General features: G+C 43.1%; 1 protein-coding gene across 1 annotated transcript in view; it reads left to right on the top strand.

Annotated features, from left to right (window-relative positions):
* The window catches only part of MYH10 (myosin heavy chain 10), a 137,786-nt gene that overhangs the window by 17,742 nt on the left and 99,252 nt on the right, over window positions 1-20,792 (top strand). Inside the window, exons 3-4 of the mRNA XM_007457828.1 lie at window positions 3,096-3,252; window positions 16,786-16,813. Of these exons, the coding sequence (XP_007457890.1) occupies window positions 3,096-3,252; window positions 16,786-16,813 (185 nt within the window). The remainder of the gene's footprint in view (window positions 1-3,095; window positions 3,253-16,785; window positions 16,814-20,792) is intronic.

Here is a 20,792-nt window from a genome sequence, read left to right as displayed (position 1 = left end):
TCAGGAATGCCTCTTTCCTTCTATCACTCTTCAGAACCTCTGATACCTGATCCCCTAGAGTGGACAAAATCTGCCTGTCTGGGCTCTTTTCTCTCACCTTCCACAGAACAAACTGTTGTCAGCTAGACTGCGCTTCACTCTGCCGTGGATATACGCCGCCACCAAGTTTTACATTCTTGCTATTTTATTTTATTTTTTAAAATTTAAAAATATTTATTGATTTGGCTGTTCCAGGTCTTAGTTGCGGCATGCAGGACCTTTGTTGCGGCACGCGGGCTCTAGTTCCCTGAGCAGGGATCGAACCTGGGCCCCCTGCATTGGGAGCACTTAACCACTGGAGCACCAGGGAAGCCCCACATTCGTACTATTTTAATAGGAATTCCTCTATCCCTCCTTTTAACCTAATAGTCTTTTTTTTTTTGCTGTACGCGGGCCTCTCACTGTTGTGGCCTCTCCCGTTGTGGAGCACAGGCTCCGGACGCGCAGGCTCAGTGGCCATGGCTCACGGGCCCAGCCGCTCCGCGGCATGTGGGATCTTCCCGGATTGGGGCACGAACCCGTGTCCTCCACATTGGCAGGCGGACTCTCAACCACTGCGCCATCAGGGAAGCCCTAACCTACTAGTCTTTAAAAAGAACATCAGAGACCCTCTAGGTCTGGACTTAGTACCTAGTTGTACGGTTTCTGACAAGATGGCCATGACCTTCAGTGGGGTTTGTTGTGTGTTCTGCTCCAGAGTTTCTCTGTTTAAAAGGCTTGTTCATCTTTCTTTTTTTGTATCACTCTCTTTTTAGTGCCTTATAGTATGTCTCGTTTGCTTAGTGTATCTTTATTGTCTTCATCCCCTAGAGCGTATAAGAAGGTGCTTAGTATCTTCCGCATGTATTCAAATGCTTAATAATGACTTTTACTTTGAACCTAAGGCCTCCAGAGAAATTAACAACACAGCGCCCTCCTTCCATGTGACTTGGGGAGGACAAAAGTGGTACAGTACTGGTTCAGTGCAGGAGCCCAACATTTGAGCTAATTTTCACGATAGAAGCTTAGCTTTTTAAGCACTTCAATTTACTGTTTCCACTTAAACCTCTATTACTGCTCCTCTCTGGCAAGCATAGGATACTGATGATTATTCAACCTTGTTTTTTGATGGCTTACTCATATTTGTGAGATTTACTCATCTCTGTAATCTTCGTCCTCAGAAAAGTCCCCAACACATGATAGACACACACGTTGGAATGATTTCTGATTGCAAATGTCATCATTAGGATCTGTTACCATGCCGTACGTGCTATGGGATGTTAAACGGAATTGGCGTATTTTAACTTCCTTGGAGGTTTTGGGTTTTTTTGTTTTGTTTTGTTTTGTTTTGGCAGTCTGTAATTATTTTCCTCTTACAAAAGAGTGACATGCAGAATTTGTAGCTTCACGATTGACTTTTATCTCATTTTTGAAGAAAAAGTGGAAGTTGTATATATAACAATTCATCGAGATGTGTAGTTATGATTTGTCAAATTTCCTGTGTATAAATTAAACTCAATAAAAAATTAAAATGTTGAGATTGCCTCTCCTTAGTTTTCTCACCCTTAATAAAATCTCTGTTTTTATTGTCTCTAGTTGCCTTTTTGTCCTGTGGGTGGCAGAGAGAGATTGGCCTAGTTAGACTAGAGACTAGGTAGAAGGTGCCAGGCTGCTGGGTGGGTGGCCTGAGAGCCAGCCCGGGTTCTTGGAGGTGTGATGCCGGACACGAGAAAGCCAACGGCTTCAGGCCCAGCGGTCACCCAGGGAGGGGCAAGTAACTACTGTGGCCTCAGGCAAACAGTAATCAGTTCAGGAATCAGGCAAACAGCCCCAAATCAGTGAGCTCAGGGCAGGGCCCTTGCTTGCCTTTGCCTTATTCCCAAGCGCTAATCTAGGTAGGAAGTGCATTCCGCATCCGAGCCTCCATTGGGAGGGAAGCAAAGATAAAGGAGAACAGCTGCTGAGGTGGTTCTGATCACTTAAACTTTTTTTGGCCGCCTTTCTCCTTTCAGCATCATTCACTGCAACGTTCAGAATAGAGTGGGCTCGACAGTGCCTCCTGGTGGCCACTGCCAGGGCTTTCAGCCTTTCTGAACACAGCTTGTTGGTTAGAAGCCCCTCGGTACTGCCCGGGGAGCTGAGCACCCCTGGTCCTCCTCGGCCTTTTCTAAGATCCTCTTGCCTTTAGATTTAGAATCATCCGAAGTAAAGGGTCTGCTTCCCGGTGCAGCTGAGCTGCCTTCAGCCCCATCAGGACTGGAGCATCTGGCAGCAATCCTAACTGCTCTTGATTTTCCATAATTCCCAGAGTCAGTTCTCAGAAATCACTCCATGTGAATTAAAAAAACCCCAAAGGCAAAAGTGCGCCTAGTATTAATTCTGAGTAATGATTACCCTACTGATGAGGAAGGTTTTTATATTCTAGACTAGTGGCTCTTAAAATTTTTTGAGGGCCCCCAAAGAGCTTTTGTTTATATTTCATGATATTTACTGTGTTTAGAAAGTAAAAAAATTTTTTAAATATTTATCAACTCATTTAAAAATAAACCTATAACAAGTTGACATAAATTATTTTTATGAAAAAAACCCCTATATTTTCCAAAGCAAAAAAAAGTTAGAAGAGTAAAAATGTTTTACTTAAAAAAACAACTCTTTGATAATAACCTTTCCAGATAATTGTGGATATTCTCCTTTGATACTGTACCCAAACTTGGCCACCGGTATTTCCTTAAAGATGAGTTGCAACGTGGAATCTGAAACTACCTTAATGAACTTTTCATACCTCGTACACTCATGAGAGAATGAGTGTGAAAAAGCAAATGACATGTTGTTTGAATAATGACCTGTGGCTTCATGAAGCCATGAAGCATATATTATTATTTCCATTTGACAGATGAGGGAATTGAATCTAGGAAATACCACTTAATAGGCTGTCTGTGGGAGAACTACTTGTGGTTTGGAATTGCCCATTATGGGTGAAATTTAATTTTAGGGATAGATTAATTGTGCAAATGATAAAGGTCCCCTGTTCATTTTTTTTTTTTTTTAACACTGTATTTTATTTTTATCTATTCTAGACCTATTCTGGACTCTTCTGTGTAGTCATAAATCCTTACAAGAATCTTCCCATTTACTCTGAGAATATTATTGAAATGTACAGAGGGAAGAAACGTCACGAGATGCCTCCACACATCTATGCCATATCTGAATCTGCTTACAGATGCATGCTTCAAGGTAACTGGAAATGTTAGAATACTACTCAGAATTTCTTGAATGTAATTTGGGTTTTTTTAGAATGTCTCAATCTTCTATGGAGGACTTTACTTTTTAAAAAAAAAAAATTAAAAAGAAAAGTGATAGATGTTTATTGTAGAAAAATTATGAATTCTTAAGATTAGACTAGGCAATATGACCATTTTCTATAGGCATCCGGTAAGTATGCTTGGTGCTTCATAAATACTTAATGTTAATTTTTCTGTTAAGAAGCATCTAGTTTTTATATATATTTGATCTCTCCACCACAAGCCAGTATAATCAAAGCTCTACTGCATTTGTTTTTAAAGCCAACAGGAAGGATAATAGAAAAGGTGGATGCATCATTGGGGAAAGAAAGGTTATAAAATATTTTTTTATTTAAATGCAGGAAAAAGGACACAACAGAAGTTGAACAGCATGTGTGGAGTTGGTGGATTTTGATTGTTTTCTTTTTGGGTTTTGAGTGAAATAGAAATTTGAAGAGGTCTTAATTGGAATTATGGCTTCGGATGCAATGATTTGTGGAGGAATTTTTTTTGAAAACTAGGACGGAGCAGTTTTGAATGCATTTAACATTATTGTGTAACAAGACTGCATTTATTTTTTTCCCTTTAAAATTTTTTAAAATTTTAATTTTCTTGAAGAATAGTTTGATTTACAACGTTGTGTTACTTTCCAGTGTACAACAAAGTGATTCACTTATATACATATACATGTTCTTTTTCTTTTTTCTTTTTCTTTTTTCTTTTTCTTTTGGTCACGCCACGTGGCTTGTGGAATCTCAGTTCCCTGACCAGGGATTGAACCTGGGCCCCGGCAGTGACCCCGGTGGCCCCTCACTACTAGACTGCCAGGGAACTCCCTTATATATTCTTTTTCCTATTCTTTTCCATTATGGTTTATCACAGGATATTGAATATAGCTCTCTGTGTTATACAGACTGCATTTAAATGTGGGACTTCCTAGCACTGTGTGAAATCTATAGTAACTCTCCCTCTCTCTCCTTTTATTTTTTTAAAAATGAATTCTGTAAAGTAAAATAAAATCTACGAGGTCTTCAGGAAGCAGAGTATGCTGCATCCACCTGTCATCAAATCTCAGGTCCTGGAAAGGCTGCCTGGCTGCTGGGTCTAAAGGGTAGTGTGAGGGAGTTAATACCCATTTCCTACTCAGGTATCATTTGGATGCTTCTTATATACCAGGTCCTCGGAGGCAAACAGGAAGTACTTTAGGACTAGCGTAGTGGCATAGATGGGTAAGAAGACGTTCAGAATCCAAAATGAGCTTAGGCTTAAAAAAGATTCAATTTAATAACCCTTTCTTAGGTTCAGAGCCAAGAATGTTAAGAAATGGCCATGACTGTGATAAGTTGCAGTCAGGTGGTGGAGAAGGAAAATCATCAGGTTTTTGTTTTGTGTCTCATTCTGTGTCTCCATTAAGAAGAATGATCTTTACATGCAGAAAAGTATTTGTATGAATGAGCAAACTGCCTTATATGGGAGAAGAAATTGGCCAAAGTACACTCCTCCTCTGATTGAATCCATATTTTCTCTTCTAAACAAATACATTCTCACGACTGAGGTTACCAAACCCCTGTTCTTTGAAGTATTATATAGAACAGGAGTTTCCAGAAGGCTGGGATGGTCTCACGTTACATAATTCTAACTTGTAAAAAGAGGAGGAAGCTCCCCTTTATATTAAGATCACGAGCTCCCACTCTTGCAGCTTTACTATACCTGCCAGGAAGCATTCTAGAATCTACTGTTAATAGTCTAGAAACAGCATGAAAAATATTCCTCACACTACTTTACACTGAGTAGGAAGGGAAACATAGTAGACAGTGTTTTCAGAGAATTAGGACTTCTCCATGGCGTTCCGTGGCCCCTGTGATCTCCTCGTGGTTGGATGCTGCAAAGTTGTGCCTGAGATGCTGATTAAGGATAGAGGTTGGCCAGACGTCAGGGTGTGCACCAAGGGGCGTGTGCCCTTTCCAACATTCTAATCAATATACTTGAAGACGTGGGATGCATGCCTGTAAAATTTATAGATGACATGGAACTGGGAGGAAAAAGAAATACATTTGGTGAAAAGAAGCAGAGTTTTTAAAAGCTCTTGACAGGTTGAATGGTGAATTGACTCTAGTTAAGAGGGATAAATGTTAATGCCCCACTGCTGGGTTTCCAAACCAACTCTATGAATACAGAATGAGGAAGATGTGGCTTACCAGTATATGGTATTATTAATATCATCACTAATGCTAGAATGAACCTGTATTGAATATTATTATGTGCTAGGCACTGGGCTAAATGCTTTATGTGTATTATTTAATCCACAACAATCCTATAAAGTAAATAGAATTACCGTCCCTATTTTGCTGAGGCACAAAAAGTTAAATAACTTGACCAAGAAAATGTAAATAGTAAGAGGTATGAATGAGGATTCAAAACCAAGGCAACGTGACACATTCTTATCCACAATCATAAACTGCCACGTGAAAGTTAAAAGAATTAATTGATAGTTTTGATTATGTAATAATTTAAAACAGACAATAAAAAACAAAAAAAAACCCCACTCTAACCAAGTCCACTGTATTTTGTTCTATAAGTAGGGGACTACCTGCTGATATAGGATACAACACAGTCAGGTGGGACGTCCGCTAGAGCAGTCAGACAGCGGTCTACAACATGCAACTGCTCATGAAGCTCAGACCAGCTACCAATGCTTATCCATCTAGGTTTTCAATTACAGTCGTGAGCAAATAGCTAAACGTCAGTGGGCCTACGAAGAGGACCTGTAGCTTGACAGGGGACCATGTGGAGGATTCAGAGCGGATGGTCCTACTGAACAGAGTTTGGTTTTTTAACACAAAAAACAGAAGAGAGCTTACTTTTTTTCCTTAACTTTAGATTCTAGGGGATATTGCATCAATAAAATGCAGAGGGACTTCCCCGGTGGTCCAGTGGTTAAGACTCCGTGCTCCCAGTGCAGGGGACATGGGTTCGATCCCTGGTTAGGGAATGAAGATCACAACGTGCCGTGTGGCACGCCCCCCCCAAAAAGAAAAAACAACCAGTGGGACTTTGAAAAAAAAAAATGCAGAGTGTGCCTGGCACATAGTAGTTGTTCAAGAAATATTCATTGACTGCATGCATGAAAGTAGAGTTCTTGGACATACACTTGCTTGCAAAAATCACCAACTCTGAAAGCATGGGATAGCAGAATTGACATAATTGGACTAAAGCAATGAATTAGAAGACAGACTCAAGGAGTTCTTCCAGAATACACAACAAAAAGAAACTGATGGAAATTATGGCAGAGAGAGTAGGAAACACGGTATATACTCTACGCATCTGTAGACGTGGTATAGACTCTCAGGCGCCATGAGAGAAGTGATATTTTTGAAAAAGTTCACCAGAGCTAAAGAAGGACTTGAGTCTTGAAACTGAGGGTTCACTACGTGCCAGGCAGGAATCTTGAAAGGAGACACATGCCTGGTCTAACGCAGCGTGCTGTGGATAGGGCAACATCAGGTGATCTCGGTGGAGAGGGCGTCAGTGGGCTCGGACTTCTCATTCGCAGTACTGCTTGTTAGAAACTGAACGCGGCACACTGAGACCTGTGCCCGGTAGGTAATCACGCAAGGGGACCTAAGGCCATTACTATTCCAGGCACCCCCAGCACCCCGTGTGCGCCTCGTCCTCTGCTCCACCCTGTGGCCGTCCACCCCAGCCAGCTTCCACTCAGTAGCAGCCAACACTGCCACCCACCTTCTGTTGACCTAGACAGATGTAAAGGCAAATTTTGCTGTTAACAGTAGTTGGGGCTGGGGGGGGGCCCATGCATATCTAAGACCTGAGATTCTACCTTCTTCCTGGAGTCTTAGAATGAAATCCACATCTCCTTGTTCTTTTGTTTCCCGGTCACATCTTCGTTTTCCGTAATGCTGTCTTTTCATTTCTGCCTCAGGTAACTCCCACTCTGTGATGTGCAAACTTCCCTATGTGTTCAGTGTCTTCGTCAAGTGTTTTCTTTTCCTCCGGGCTTTAACTGAAACTTGGCTTTCCCCTGAGTATGTGGGCCCTCCGCTCCGATCCTATGCGCTAGGAGATGGGGTCAGTGTCCTTATTCACAGTGCATCTGCTGGACTATTAACAAATACTCTTTACCCGTTGAAAACACTGCCCCTCCTCTGCCTGCCCCTCATCGCTTGTAGCAGCTTCCTTCTGGGTCCCCCTCCTCCCTCCTCCTCCCCTTAGTGCGTCTGGCCCCCAACACGTCGTCGTTTCCTCCCTGCCTCAAGCCCTGCCATAACCCTGTGTCACTTCCTAGTTTTTCATGAACAGGCAGCCCCGGGTCTCTTAATCTTCTCTTAATCTTCTTCCCTTCTGACTTACGCTGCTGACACCCTAGACTGTGCCACCTTCTGAAATGATCTTATTTTTCACATATTTCAGAAATTCTATTGCAAAATCCTTCCGTCCTGGCAGTGCGGTCAGCAAGTCTCCTGACCGTGTTCTTTGACTCCGTTTAGATCTTGGGTCCAAACGCTGTTCTCCTTTTCCCCTGTGGATTATCAGTACTGCCCTGACTTCCTTCCTTGTGTACTTTAGATTTTATAGTCTGTCATTTCAGCGTCTTCTGTCAGTATCCTACGCCCCCTGTCCCTTTGTTCTTTTGTTACACTTATTTGGCAAAATTCTCACCCTAGGTCAGTCAAGGTATTTGTCCTTTTTTAAGGCTCTTGCTTGCTGTTGCTGATGCCTCTGGAGTCTTCTGTTCATACAGCTGAACAGCTCAATACTCCTGTTAATTTCGTGACCGTGAGCCCAGACTCCACGCAGAGCAGTGCTGCCCTGATTGTCTATTAAGATTATAACCTCACTCTCCCTAATGATTGTCTCAAGCCCCTGCCCACTTCAGCTCCCTAGGTCGCTGCGTCCCCTTCTCTTCCCCAGCTGGTGGCTTCTTCCCCTGATCCATGGAGAAATTAGAAGCCACCAGAGAGGAGCTGCCGCAGCTTCCTGAGTCAGATTTACACACCGTCCTGTCCTGCGCCCACTCCTGTGAAGGCCGTCTTCCCAGCTCCTTCACCTCTGATGCCCATCCCGTCTCTCCTAGGAATCCGTCTCAGGAAGCTCACAGTGTTGACTGTCTTCTGCTTCCCTTTTTAGAGGCTCCTAATGTTAGCATTAAATGTGCTGAAGTTTTCCCCGTTACTTTAAAAAAGAAAATTCTCTCTTCCATCCTCTCCTTCCCTTCACAGCCAGGTTTCTTGAAAGCGTCTGCCGGTTGGTGGGTAGATATGGTTGGTGGTAGGAACTTGTGAAAGCGCTCTTGTTTTCTCAGGGAAAGGCAAAGCAGGGTCCCGGCTGAGGGAGCAGAGATGGGAGATTTAAGAGAGGAACAGTGTGACACAATTCTCTAGAAGACTCAGACAATACTTACATTTATACCGTCGACATTGTGTCACATACTTAAAACAACAGCTATTGGAAATACAGGGGAAATGTGACCCACAATTATACACGGAGCTTTAATGTGTTTCTCTCCTAATTTGAGATAAGTAGGGAAAAGAAAGAATATAAAGAATGTGATCAACACTATTTAGCAAGCTTGAATTGGAAAATGTATATACAGTACTGCTGCCCATCAAGCAGAAAGAACATTTACAACCTTGGCTTGTAATTTTGATGCTAAGTCACCAATAAATACCTCAGATCAGGCCACATTCTCTGACCACAGTGCAGTAAGACAAGGTATTAACAGATTTCCACCTGGGTTTGTTTTGTAGGAGTGTTGTTTAATGAGTTCTTCTTACTGTTTTTGCTGTTAGCCATTCATCTATATGGCTTTTTGGTAAAAGAAGAAATCAGAACTGCTATTACAGATTCTTTAGAAGTTAACCAGAACAAAATATCACATGTAAAAAATTGATGGCTTAAACAGTTGTGGCCTCTCCCGTTGCGGAGCACAGGCTCCGGACTCTCAGGCTCAGCGGCCATGGCTCACGGGCCCAGCCGCTCCGCGGCACGTGGGATCTTCCCGGACCGGGGTACGAACCCGCGTCCCCTGCATCGGCAGGCGGACTCTCAACCACTGCGCCACCAGCGAAGCCCCTATAAATATTTTTATTAGTAAACAAAAATTTATATACAAGCCTTTTTACTCACAAGATAGATAAAAGACAACTTTATGATAATTTATTAAGCTGTATTGTCTCGTGAGCTTTTCTGTGTGTCATTTCACACACACAAAAGAAGTTCTTTAAAAGTACAGCCTGGATGTTAACTTAAGACTTCTTGTGGTGATCATTTTGCAGTATGTACAAATATTGAATCATCATGTTGTACACCTGAAACTAATATGACGTTACATGTCAGTTATACCTCAATTTTTTAAAAAGTACAGCGTGAAATGAACCTAAACAAGAGGAAACACATAAAGTTAAGTAAAACTTGAACTGGTTCCACAAAAAGCCCATAAAACAGACAAACAATTTGGCAAAAGAGTGACTAAGAGAGAACCACCAGAAAGAATAAAGGTTTTATAACACTATAAACAGAGATGAAATTGACTCAAAATATGGTGGAAAACTTAGAACAATGCCAGTGGGAGAAATGGTAAAGATTGTCAGAGGTTTTACCTTTATGTCTCAAAGACACAAGTCCCAGATAATTTTAGTGGTGAAGTCGATCAAATCTCAAGGACTAGATAATTCCTGTGTTATCTAAATGGTTTTAGACCATTAAACAATGCAGAATGGTCTGGATAACATCAAAATTGTCAAAGGACTTTGAATGCTTAAATGACTTTTTACTTTTTGTTAAAAAGTAATACGTGAAGATAGCTGAAACAAGCAAACACACCGTACAGCAAGGCTTCCATTATTGAAAAAGAAACAAGAGATACCTGTCCTACCCCTGCCCATTCTGGATTTCCTCTTTAGAAGAAATCATATTTTAACCTGTTTCTTCTTGTGTATGTATATATTTCTAAGTAACAGGCTTGTGATATTATTATTATTTAACTTCTGGTGTTTTCTATAGACTTCCTATTATGAAAGAAGAGTTTTTAACTGCCCACCCCCATCTTCCTGATAGGAGTCAAATCAACATTTTTTGGCATTTTAGTATTCAGCATTTAAACTATTTCTCCTATGATCACATTTCCTTTCTTACACAATTTGCTGTTTTCCCTGGGATTAGTAATTTTCCTGTTTGGGGGGAACAGAATAGTTCTGCAATTGCTACATTGACTTGACAGAACTACAAGTCTTCTTTCAATACTTAGACATGTATCACATAATTTATCAGTGTCTTTCCTCCCTTGGAGACATACCTCTGGGGACCCTTTATCCTCTAGTCTGTACTTAGTGGTCTTCAGACTTGCCTTCGCCTGCACTCTGGAAATTCCTTGCTTCTTTCTGTGGACTGCTGGATCAAAGGGTATGTGTGTTTTAAGGGTATGTGTGTTTTGTGTGTGGGGGGGTTTTATTTTTGGCCTCGCCTTGCAGCATGCGAGAGCTTAGTTCCCCGACCAGGGATCAAACCCGGGCCGCCTGCAGTGGAAGCACGGAGTCCTAACCACTGGACCACCAGGGAAGTCCTCCTTGCTTCTTTCCGTGGTTGTATTTCTTAATTTATGGATCCCATATGCTGTTATTTTGGATGGAGAATAACCTCCAGTAGCTTCCTGAGAAACAATGGAAATAACCAGTTGTTCTCCGAATAAGTAATTACTTAAAATGATGGCTCATTTATATAGTGGAATCCTGAGCAGCAGTCTTGAAATGATGTCTGACACACCAAGGGATATCCTAATATAATAAGCACATATACTACCCCTCTCTTGTTTTAAGAATAAGTCTTTTAAGACTAGGATTGATATACATCAAAATGTGAACCTTTAAAATGTAGGTTAAAGGATTCTTTTTGAAAAATGTTGAGACTGGATACAAGTTTCTTACATTAGGAGAAAGAAAAGCAAGGAAAACAAAGCATCGTTTAAAAGGAACATCAAGGAAGGCTTCAAAAGGTCAGAAGACAGGTAACACCAAATACAGCGGTAAATATAAATACTTTTAACCCCCTGTAAATAACAGAGCCTAATATAATCATATGCCCCTTACAAGAGAGACATCTCAAAGTAGAAAAATAATAGCAGGGCAGTGATGGGCATTTCCTCGGCCAAATGGGTACAGAAAGGGAGCACCAATTAAAGTCATCTCAAGTCTAAAGTAGACGTCATAGCAGAAACAGGGACAAAGGGCATTATTTTATGCCAGGAAAAGGAATGTTTTATAATGAATTACAGTTGCCTTGAATCTATGTATTGAATCTTATAATGTGGGAATATAGACAGTGGGAGACAGTAACACTCCTTACCCTGAGAGGCTGTCAAATGTAGGAAAACCCTTCCAGTGATTGTGTTACAGAGAACTGTTATCTCATTGAAGATACAGGAAAATAAATAAAGACAATATCATAGTGATAAGTGCTATGAAGAAAACTAAGAGGGTACAGGCATCAGAGTGAAAGGTTAGTGAGGGGATGAAACAGGGATTTCACTGGGTGATAAGTTTAAAGATGTACTTATTCTTTAGCCAAAAATATATATGGTAGCAGTAAACAAAAATAGGCAGAACCTGAATAAGAAATTGCAGAACTTTTTAAAAGTCTTAAATGTAGAGGCACAGCCTGTTGCTGGATGGGAAAACTAAATATATACAATTTTAGTAGGTATCATTTGCATACAGTAATATTCAGCCTTTTTAGTGCATAGTTTTTGTGTTTTGACAAACGCATATAGTTGTGTAACGACAATCAAGATATAGAACAGTTCTATCTTCCCCCCAAATTTCTACACTCTCCTTATAATAATTCCCTCCCCTCTAGTCCATGGCAACCGCTGATTTTCTTTTCCTTTGTCACTATAGTTTTGCCTTTTCCAGAACATCATGTATTCATACACAAGTTAGCCTTTTGAGGGTGGCTTCTTTCACTAACATAGTACATTTGAGCGTCATCCACCAATATTTCACTCCTTTTTAGTTCTGAGTAGTATTCCGTTGGATGCATGTTCCACAGTCTATTTATTCACTCACCATTCGAAGGGCGTTTAGATGGTTTCCAGTTCTTGGCAGTAAAGACACTAGAAACACTTGTATACAGGTTTTTTGAGTGTAAGTTTTAATTTCATTTGGCTCAATACCTAGGAGTAGGATTGCTCGGTCACACGGTAGGTGTATGTTTAACTTTATAAGAAATTACCAAACTTTTTCCAAATGGCTGTGCCATTTTTCAACCTTACTAGCAACGGATGAGAGTTCCAGTTCTGCATCCTGTCAGCACTTGGTATTGTCGGTTTTTTATTAAACTGTAGTCTCTCTGATAAGTGTGAAGTGATATTTCATTGTGGTCTTAAATTGCATTTCCGTAGTGACTAATGATACTAAGCATCTTTTGATGTGCTTATGCCACCTGTATGTCTTCTTTGGTGAAGTGTCCAACTCTTTTGACCATTTAAAAAAATTGGATGGTTTGTTTTCTTATTACTCTTTTTTTTTTTTTTTGCGGTACGCGGGCCCCTCACTGCTGCAGCCCCTCCCGTTGCGGAGCACAGGCTCCGGACGCGCAGGCCCAGCGGCCATGGCTCACGGGCCCAGCCGCTCCGCAGCACAAACCTGCGTCCGCCGCATCGGCAGGCGGACTCCCAACCACTGCGCCACCAGGGAAGCCCTTATTAATCATTTTTGAGAATTCTTTGTCCTTTTTAGTTACAAGTCCTTTATTGGGTAAGTGATTTGCAATTTTTTCCCACTCAATCTGTGATCCATCTTGAGTTAGTTTTCATGTATGGTGCAAGGTATGGATTGAAGATCATCGTTTTGCTTGTGGATATCCAGTTGATCTTGGCACCATTTGTTGAGAAGACAATTTTTTTCTCCAGTGAATTGCCTTTGTCAAGATTCTCAATTCCTTTGATCTGTATGTTTGTCCTTTTGCAGATATCATACTGTCTTGGTCACAATAGCCATATAGTAAATCTTGAAATCAAATAGTGTATTTTCCACCATCATTCTTTAAAAATTATTTTCTCTATTCTAGTTGCTTTGTCTTTCAATATAAATTACAGAAGTTCGCTTGTCATTTTCTAAAAAAGGTCCCATGCTTCACATTTTGATTGGATTGCATTGACTCTATAGAACAATTAGAACAGGATTGACAATAGTTTTGTCTTCCAATCCATGAACATGGTTTATCTCTATTTATGTAGATCTTTAATTTACTTCATCAGTATTTTAGTCTTGAGTATATAGATCTTGCACATACTTTGTTAGATTTATATCTAAGTGTAACATATCCCTTAGTATAACTAAGCATTTCCTGTTTTTAGTAGTGTTGAATGGAACTTTAACATTTTTAATTTCCAATTGTTCACTATTAACATATAGAAATATTATTTTTAAAATATATATTGACATATTTTTCAACCTTGCAAAAGTCACTTATTCTGAAAGGTTTTTTGGTAGATTCTTTGGGATTATCTCTATAGACAATTATGTCCTCTACAAATAGAGACCTTGTTATTTCCTCCTTTTCAAGTCTCTGCTTTTAATTATTTTTCTTCTTTGTGATGTTGAATAGGTGTGAGAACAGACATCCTTGTCTTATTCCTGGTCTCAGGGGGACAGCATTCAGTTTTTCACCATTAAGGATGATGTTAACTGTCTGTAGGTGTTTTGTAGATGCCCTTTATCAAGTTGTTGAAGTTCCCTTGTATTCCTAGTTTGCTGAGTTTTCTGGGGTTTTTTTGTTTTTACTCATGAATGGATGTTGCTTTATTGTATATCTTTTCTACATCTATTTAGGTTATTGTTTCTTCTTGAGTGAACTTTAGTAGTTTATGTCTTTTAAAGAAATTATCCCATTCATCCTAGTTGTCAAAGTTTTTGGCAGAAAGTGGTTCCTAATATTTCCTTATTATCCTTTCAGTATTTCTGGGATCTATAGTGGTTTTCCCTTTCTTATTACAGATATTGGTAATTTGTGTCTTATACCTGATCATTTTGTCTAGAGATTTGTCAATTTCATCGATCTCAAAGAACCAGCATTTGGTCACTTGTTTTTTGTTTTTTTTTTCCTGTTTCCCATTTCATTGATTTCTGTTCCTTATCATTTTTTCTGCTACTTATTTTGCGTTTAATTTGTGCTTTTCTAGTTTTTTAAGGTAGGAGCTGAGGTGACTGATTTGAAACCTTTTTCACTGTTGAAAATATGATTTAATTCAACATGGATTTATTGAGTACCTCCGTATGTGTTTTTTTTGTTTTTGTTTTTTTTGGTACGCGGGCCTCTCACTGCTGTGGCCTCTCCCGTTGCGTAGCACAGGCTCCGGACGTGCAGGCTCAGCGGCCATGGCTCACAGGCCCAGCCGCTCCGCGGCATGTGGGATCCTCCCGGACCGGGGCACAAACCCGTGTCCCCTGCATTGGCAGGCGGACTCTCAACCACTGCGCCACCAGGGAAGCCCCCGTATGTGTTTTTTGAAAGGTGCTTTGGAAAATAACTGAGCTATCAAATGAGTCTCTACTCTTTAGAAGGCTAGTTGCATTTTTGAACATGAAGTTATTTCCCTTAAATGTCACTATAAGGCTGTGTCTGGTTATATTTATAGGTTTTTAGAGTATAAAGTTCATTGTAAACTATGAGGTGGAGTTCTTTAGACGTTGCTCAGACCAGGAGAATTTGGGGTGTGAGAGTTCACGTTTAGAGTGAATAATATGCAAAAACTTGGTAAAATCCTAGTTTTATAGGTGAAGAACCCGAGACCAGCAAGGAATCAATGCCTCATTTATAGATCTGTGGGAAGTTTGTGGTGGGGCTGGAACTAGGACAGAAGATTCCAGTTCCCAGTGTCCTGCCAGTGCCTGACCTGGCTCCTTGTACTGGGTTCTCTCAGTGGACGGATGGCTGACTGTTAATTCTGGGAATAAAGAAGCAAGACAGTCTGTGATCTCAGGCAGCACGTGCTGGTGGGGCAGGCAGTTGGCAGTATTGTTTGTCTAACTCCAGAATACTGTGGTCAAAAGAAAGAAACAGGGAGGAGCCTGAGGAAGAGGGTCTGGGGAGGCTCCTCAGAGGAGATACAGCTGAGCTGAGCACGAAGGGCAGGTGGAGGTAATCCAAGTGGTCGTGGATCCGGGAAGGACATGCCAAAGAAAGGAGATGGCGCGTCCCTGGGAAAGTGAACCAATAAAGGGGCAGACATCAACTGTGTTGCCCATGGCAGCCAGAAAGAAGGAGAAAACCGTGGTTAGGAGCTATTATTAGGAATTAAATTAGACTCAAGGGGCCGGGCAGTAATATGCTCTTGCTATAACGCAGTTTATACACAGAGTATATGAATGGATTTGTTTCTTTTAATAATATTATATGAAAAGAGTATGACGTAGTGAAGGACCTCTTCATTTCTCTTTGATGGAGGTTATCTACGCCTGAACTACTGTGAGACCTTCATTGGGCACGCTGAGGGCTCCCCACAGCGTAGGGAGCGACGGAAATGCTACCTGGGCCAGGACCTCGTGACCGCAGTTCCTTTTGAGGCAGTGACAGTCTTGATCGGGAGTGTTGAGGACACAGGCACTGGAGGCAGACAGGCCTGGGTTCTCACCTGCATCCTTGTCCCCCAGTAGCTATGTGACTGGAGGATTAACTTCCTCAAAGAACATTCTCGTCTGTAAAATAGAGATAATGATGCTCGTAAGTGATTGGAAGTCATACAACCTACACAGGTGGTTTTCTCCTTGGACTACACATGGGTTTGCATTTCACCTTTTCAGTTGAAAGATTGAGCTGAATATGAATACTTAAATCATTCATCACTTTAAAATCATGTTAGATTTTTTCATCATACGTCCTTTTGTGATTTTGGGTGTATCTAACATTCTGACTTGAGACAGTGGTTAAATCTCATGTAGATGTTTATCCTCCTTCAATCTTTACCACTCAGTGTTTGATACTTTTTGGTTTTTTTCTCCTTTAAGGTCAAATTAATAATGATTCCTCTCTGGTGGTGGGTTTTCTGGAAAGGCAGTGGTTTCCAAACCTGGCCCTGCATCAGAATCACCTGGGGAACCTACTTAAAAAGGGGTTTTCAGTCCCTCCCCCTGAAGGTGGAGGTGGAGCTCTGCAGAGTTCATTTTTATAAAACTTCCCAGTTGACTCTGATGGGCAGCCGGGCTGGAGAGTCCAGGTTGATAAGACATGTACAGTCATCTGAGCCTGGATTGTTATCTACTCCAGAGAATCTGGCATTAGAATGATGAACTTGACTGGATTTAGGGCTGTATAATATATAATAGGGTTGGGAAGAGTTAACTTGACCTGAGAGCAGCAGAGTTACTAGTATTTTAGAGGCTATCACTGCAACTTTATTATTATATCAAATTTTTTAAAAACCAGGCAAATGGTCACTTTCTTTTTTTTTTGTTTGTTTTGTTTTGTTTTGTAGATCGTGAGGACCAGTCAATTCTTTGCACGTAAGTAAATGTCGAACATTCAGACTTCTTTTCGATTCTGTTGGAAAGTAAAAGCCATTATTTTTTTGTATGGGGGGAGGGGGAAGGGAGAGCAGTCAAGAGTTGGAGGTAAACCTTGCAGTTGTTGTTTTAAGACTACAATATACAAGTTGCTTAAATTTGGTGTTACTCTTTGGTTGTCAAACTGGGCTTTTCACACATTTCATAACGTTAATCTGTGAAACTTACATCTTTAGTTTGTTTGTCCAAGTGTTGACCTCTTGGACATTATGGGAATTTACCCGTACCACCCAGGAAGCATTATTATCACGCGCCTGTGTGCTGTGTGTGAAGTGCTGGAGAGTCAGGATTGAACAGAACCCATGGCAGGCAGTGGTCAGATTCGCACGTTAGGAAGGTTACGCTGGCTACGGCGGGGACGATGCATGGGGAAGCGTGAACCCGCGAAGGCCAGGTGGGAGGCTGTTGAGTTAGCTCCTCGAGGGATGGAAGTGACTTCAGGTGGAGAGGTGGTCGTGGAGCCAGAGGAAAGTGGGTGGATCTCGGGTGGAGTTTAGTTTAGGAGACAGGCCCAGCGGGACTCGGTGATTTACACACTCGAGAAAGGGGAGCTCAGAGAGGCTGGAGTTGTGCCAGGTTCAGGAGGTAAGGAGTTTGGTGGAGGACAGACTTTGAGGTGACTGTGGCTCTCCAGAGAGGAGCTGTCACTCGGCCGCTGGCCCCGTGAACGTGGAGTCAGAGCTGTGCCCAGAATGCAGAGCCGGCGGCCTGGGTGGCGGCAGCCACGCGGTGAGTGAGGGCACCTCAGAGTGTGGGATCCCCAGGAGGGGCGACCTTCAAGGGTGGGGGAAGGGGGTGAGACGCCGCAGAGACGCTCAAACCGCGGGCCACAGAATGGGTCAGCACGTCACATGCCCTTGAGATTGAGTGAAATATACAGAACCACGGGCGTGGGATTTAGCAGCTAGAGCAGGAGGCTGGCGTGGTCGACTGAGGTGCACTGAGGGTGGGGAGGGAGGTCAAAGCCAGATGGCAGTTGAGGAATGACAGGGGTGGGGTGTGTGTGTGTGTGTGTGTGTGTGTGTGTGTGTGTGTGTGTGTGTGTGTGTGTGTGTGTGTGTGTGTGAAAAAGTTTAAAAAGGAATCAAAAAGCCAAGTGTAGGCCTGCTACTTCCACAGGGCTTGAGAAAGTGAAAATTGCAGCAGTGGATTAGTGGTGAGAAATCGACTTTTGTTGTTCTTAATGGTGTGTTTAATGTGGGAGAGGTTAAATGCTGTAGAGGGAGATAGGGGCAGGGCAGAGAGAACTGAAGGGCGCGGAGGGCACAGGGTGGGTGTTGGGCCGGGACCTGGGGGCGCGCGAGGCCTCTAGAGTGACAGGGAGGCTGGGAGTTGAGAAAGTTCCCATCTCGTGGCTTCTCCTTCCCATGAAGAGAAACTCTGGTGTTAATAAGATAGAGGAGAGGAGAAGCAGGTAGCCGTTGTGTAAATTTTCTTCCAGCGTCGTTTAGCCTCTGAGTTATACGAATCAATATAAATTTATTTTTAAAATTATTTTATTTATCTTTGGCTGCGTTGGGTCTTCGTTGCTGCGCGTGGGCTTTCTCTAGTTGTGGCGAGCTGGGGCTACTCTTCGTTGCGGTGCGCCGGCTTCTCATTGCGGTGGCTTCTCTCGTTGGGGAGCACGGGCTCTAGAGCACAGGCTCAGTAGTTGTGGAGCACAGCCTTAGTTGCTCCGCAGCATGTAGGATCTTCCTGGACCAGGGCACGAACCCGTGTCCCCTGCAATGGCAGGTGGATTCTTAACCACTGCCACCAGGGAAGCCCCTGAATTAGCTTTTCTTAAACCACAAACCACCCCGACACTTAATGACTTAAAGCAGTTTTCCCAGCAGTTGGGTTGGGCTCAGCTGGGCCTTTCTGCTGAGCGGCGCCAGGCTGAGCTGTCTCACCTGGGACGGGGGCGGGGTGGGGAAGCGGGGAGTTGCTGGCTGGCCCGGGGGGCCTTGGTTGTAGGTCCTTTAATTCTCCAGCAGGCCAGCCCTGGGTTTAACATGGTGACAGGTGCCAAGAGCAGCAGGAGATCGAGCTCCAGTGCATAAGGGTTGTGCACACTTGCTGCCGCCCCATTCCCAAGCCAGATGTGTGGCCAAGGCCAAGGTCAGTGTGTGAAACACCAGCCAAGGGGGTAGGTGCAGCAGGATGTGAAACAGTTGGGGCTGTTGCTGTGGACCATCCGCCACAAGGGTGTTGGAATGGAACCAGATTCAATCCAACAAAAGCTGGGACGGTTTTTGTAAGTGGGTGCAGCTGGGGGTCACTGAAATGAGAGAACTGACGGCATTGGCCAGAGAAACTGTCACGATGGACCCTGCCTGGGATATGGGCAAACGAGGGGGGATTGATAGGGAGGAAGGAGTTGGTTCAGAGAACTAGAGGACAGGTCCCCCTGGGGACACCGGGGCAGAAGGAGCAGGGAGAGTGGGCAGTGTGGCCGCAGGTGATAAGCTGGGAGCACCTCGGTGTGGCCACAGGAGTGGGCAGCTGAAGCAGAGTGGGAGCGGGAGGTCATCGGGGTTGAAGGTCATTGGGGTCGAAGGTCATCAGGGTTGAAAGTATCAAGGAGCCAAGGGGCCTGAGTTGGGGGTGTGTCACATGAGGAGAGGAGAGGCTTGACCACACCACACACACACACCACACACACACACACACACACACACGAGCGATAGTGTAAGGATGGTGGCCTCCAGTAAGCCCTTCAAAAAGCTAAACTATTTCACTTAGAGGAATGTCCTTTATTCCAAGATAAGACCCTTTCCTTTTTTTTTTTTTTTTTTTGGAATAAAAAGTGCTTTCTTTTTTGAAACGGGAGTGGAGGTTTTTGTTTGTTTTTAATGATCTTACTAGACAAAAATCCAAGTGTCAGAACAACAGTTATGGCTGTACGTGACCTCAGAGAGGCGGGGGCGAGGGGTAGAGGCTTTATAACAAGAGAGTCTAGAAGCGACATGAGGGAGAGTGAGAAGGTTGCCCCTGACTTTCTTCCTGATCGTGTACGTGTGCAGGTGTGTGATGTGGAGCAAGGCCAGCAGAGGAGGGAGTGTTCCGTGAGGACACTGAGAACGTGGGTGACTTTGCACACTGTGGAATGGGGGGCCCAGAGAGTACAGAGGAAAAGAGGGGTGCGGGAGTAGGAAATAATGGGGTTTGGGATCAGGAGAAAGAAAACACAACGTGAGAGCAGAGGAAGGACATTTGAGGCAGTGAACAAGGCTGGCAGGGGTGTGAGTCTCACGACTCCCCTGCAGAGTTCATCTCTGAGCCCTGGTGCATTGGGGAAGGGGCGGGGGTGGGGGTGGACCTGGGCCTTTGGGAGGCAGCAGCCTTGGCTGGTCCTTACTGGCTTCTAGGGGATTTCTAGCTCAGGTGGGCAGCCATGCAGCCAGGTGAGTTTCTAGACCCTCATCCTTGTCACAATCCCTCGGGACTTCTGAAAGAATCAGTGAACTTTCCAGGCATAGGGGACAGCGGGTGAGAAATGCTCTCAGGCAGCTCCTCGTAATTTGGTCTTACGTGAAGCACAGGGTGTGAAGTAGGGAATAAATGCCAGTTTACACTCAACATGCCTAAAAGTTAACCTTTATTCCTACACAGACAAGATGTAGGGATATCCTCTCAACATCCTTCTTTCCAACATCAACGCTGTGTGTTTCCAGACTCAAGGTTTAAATCTTGCCCTGTGTTTGGACTCCCCTCTCTTTCATATCCCTATTTCTGGTCATCACCTCGTTTCATATTTCTCCTGTCTTGTCCTAGCCCTGCCCAGCACCTACTATCTGGCCCATCTTGGTGGATCCTGGCTGACTTCCTTGCCTTTTAGCCTCTTTCTTCCTCCAGGGAGGAAATATGCCCATCGATACAGCCAGTTGCAGCCCACACTGATTTCCCCTCATCAGGCCCTTTTTTTTTTTTTTTTTTT

The sequence above is a fragment of the Lipotes vexillifer genome, unplaced genomic scaffold (assembly GCF_000442215.2).
Source record: "Lipotes vexillifer unplaced genomic scaffold, Lipotes_vexillifer_v1.1 scaffold611, whole genome shotgun sequence".
Classification (NCBI taxonomy): Eukaryota; Metazoa; Chordata; class Mammalia; order Artiodactyla; family Lipotidae; genus Lipotes; species Lipotes vexillifer.
The sequence above is the reverse complement of the archived record's forward strand: the minus strand, read 5'-3'. Positions and strand labels throughout refer to the sequence as shown.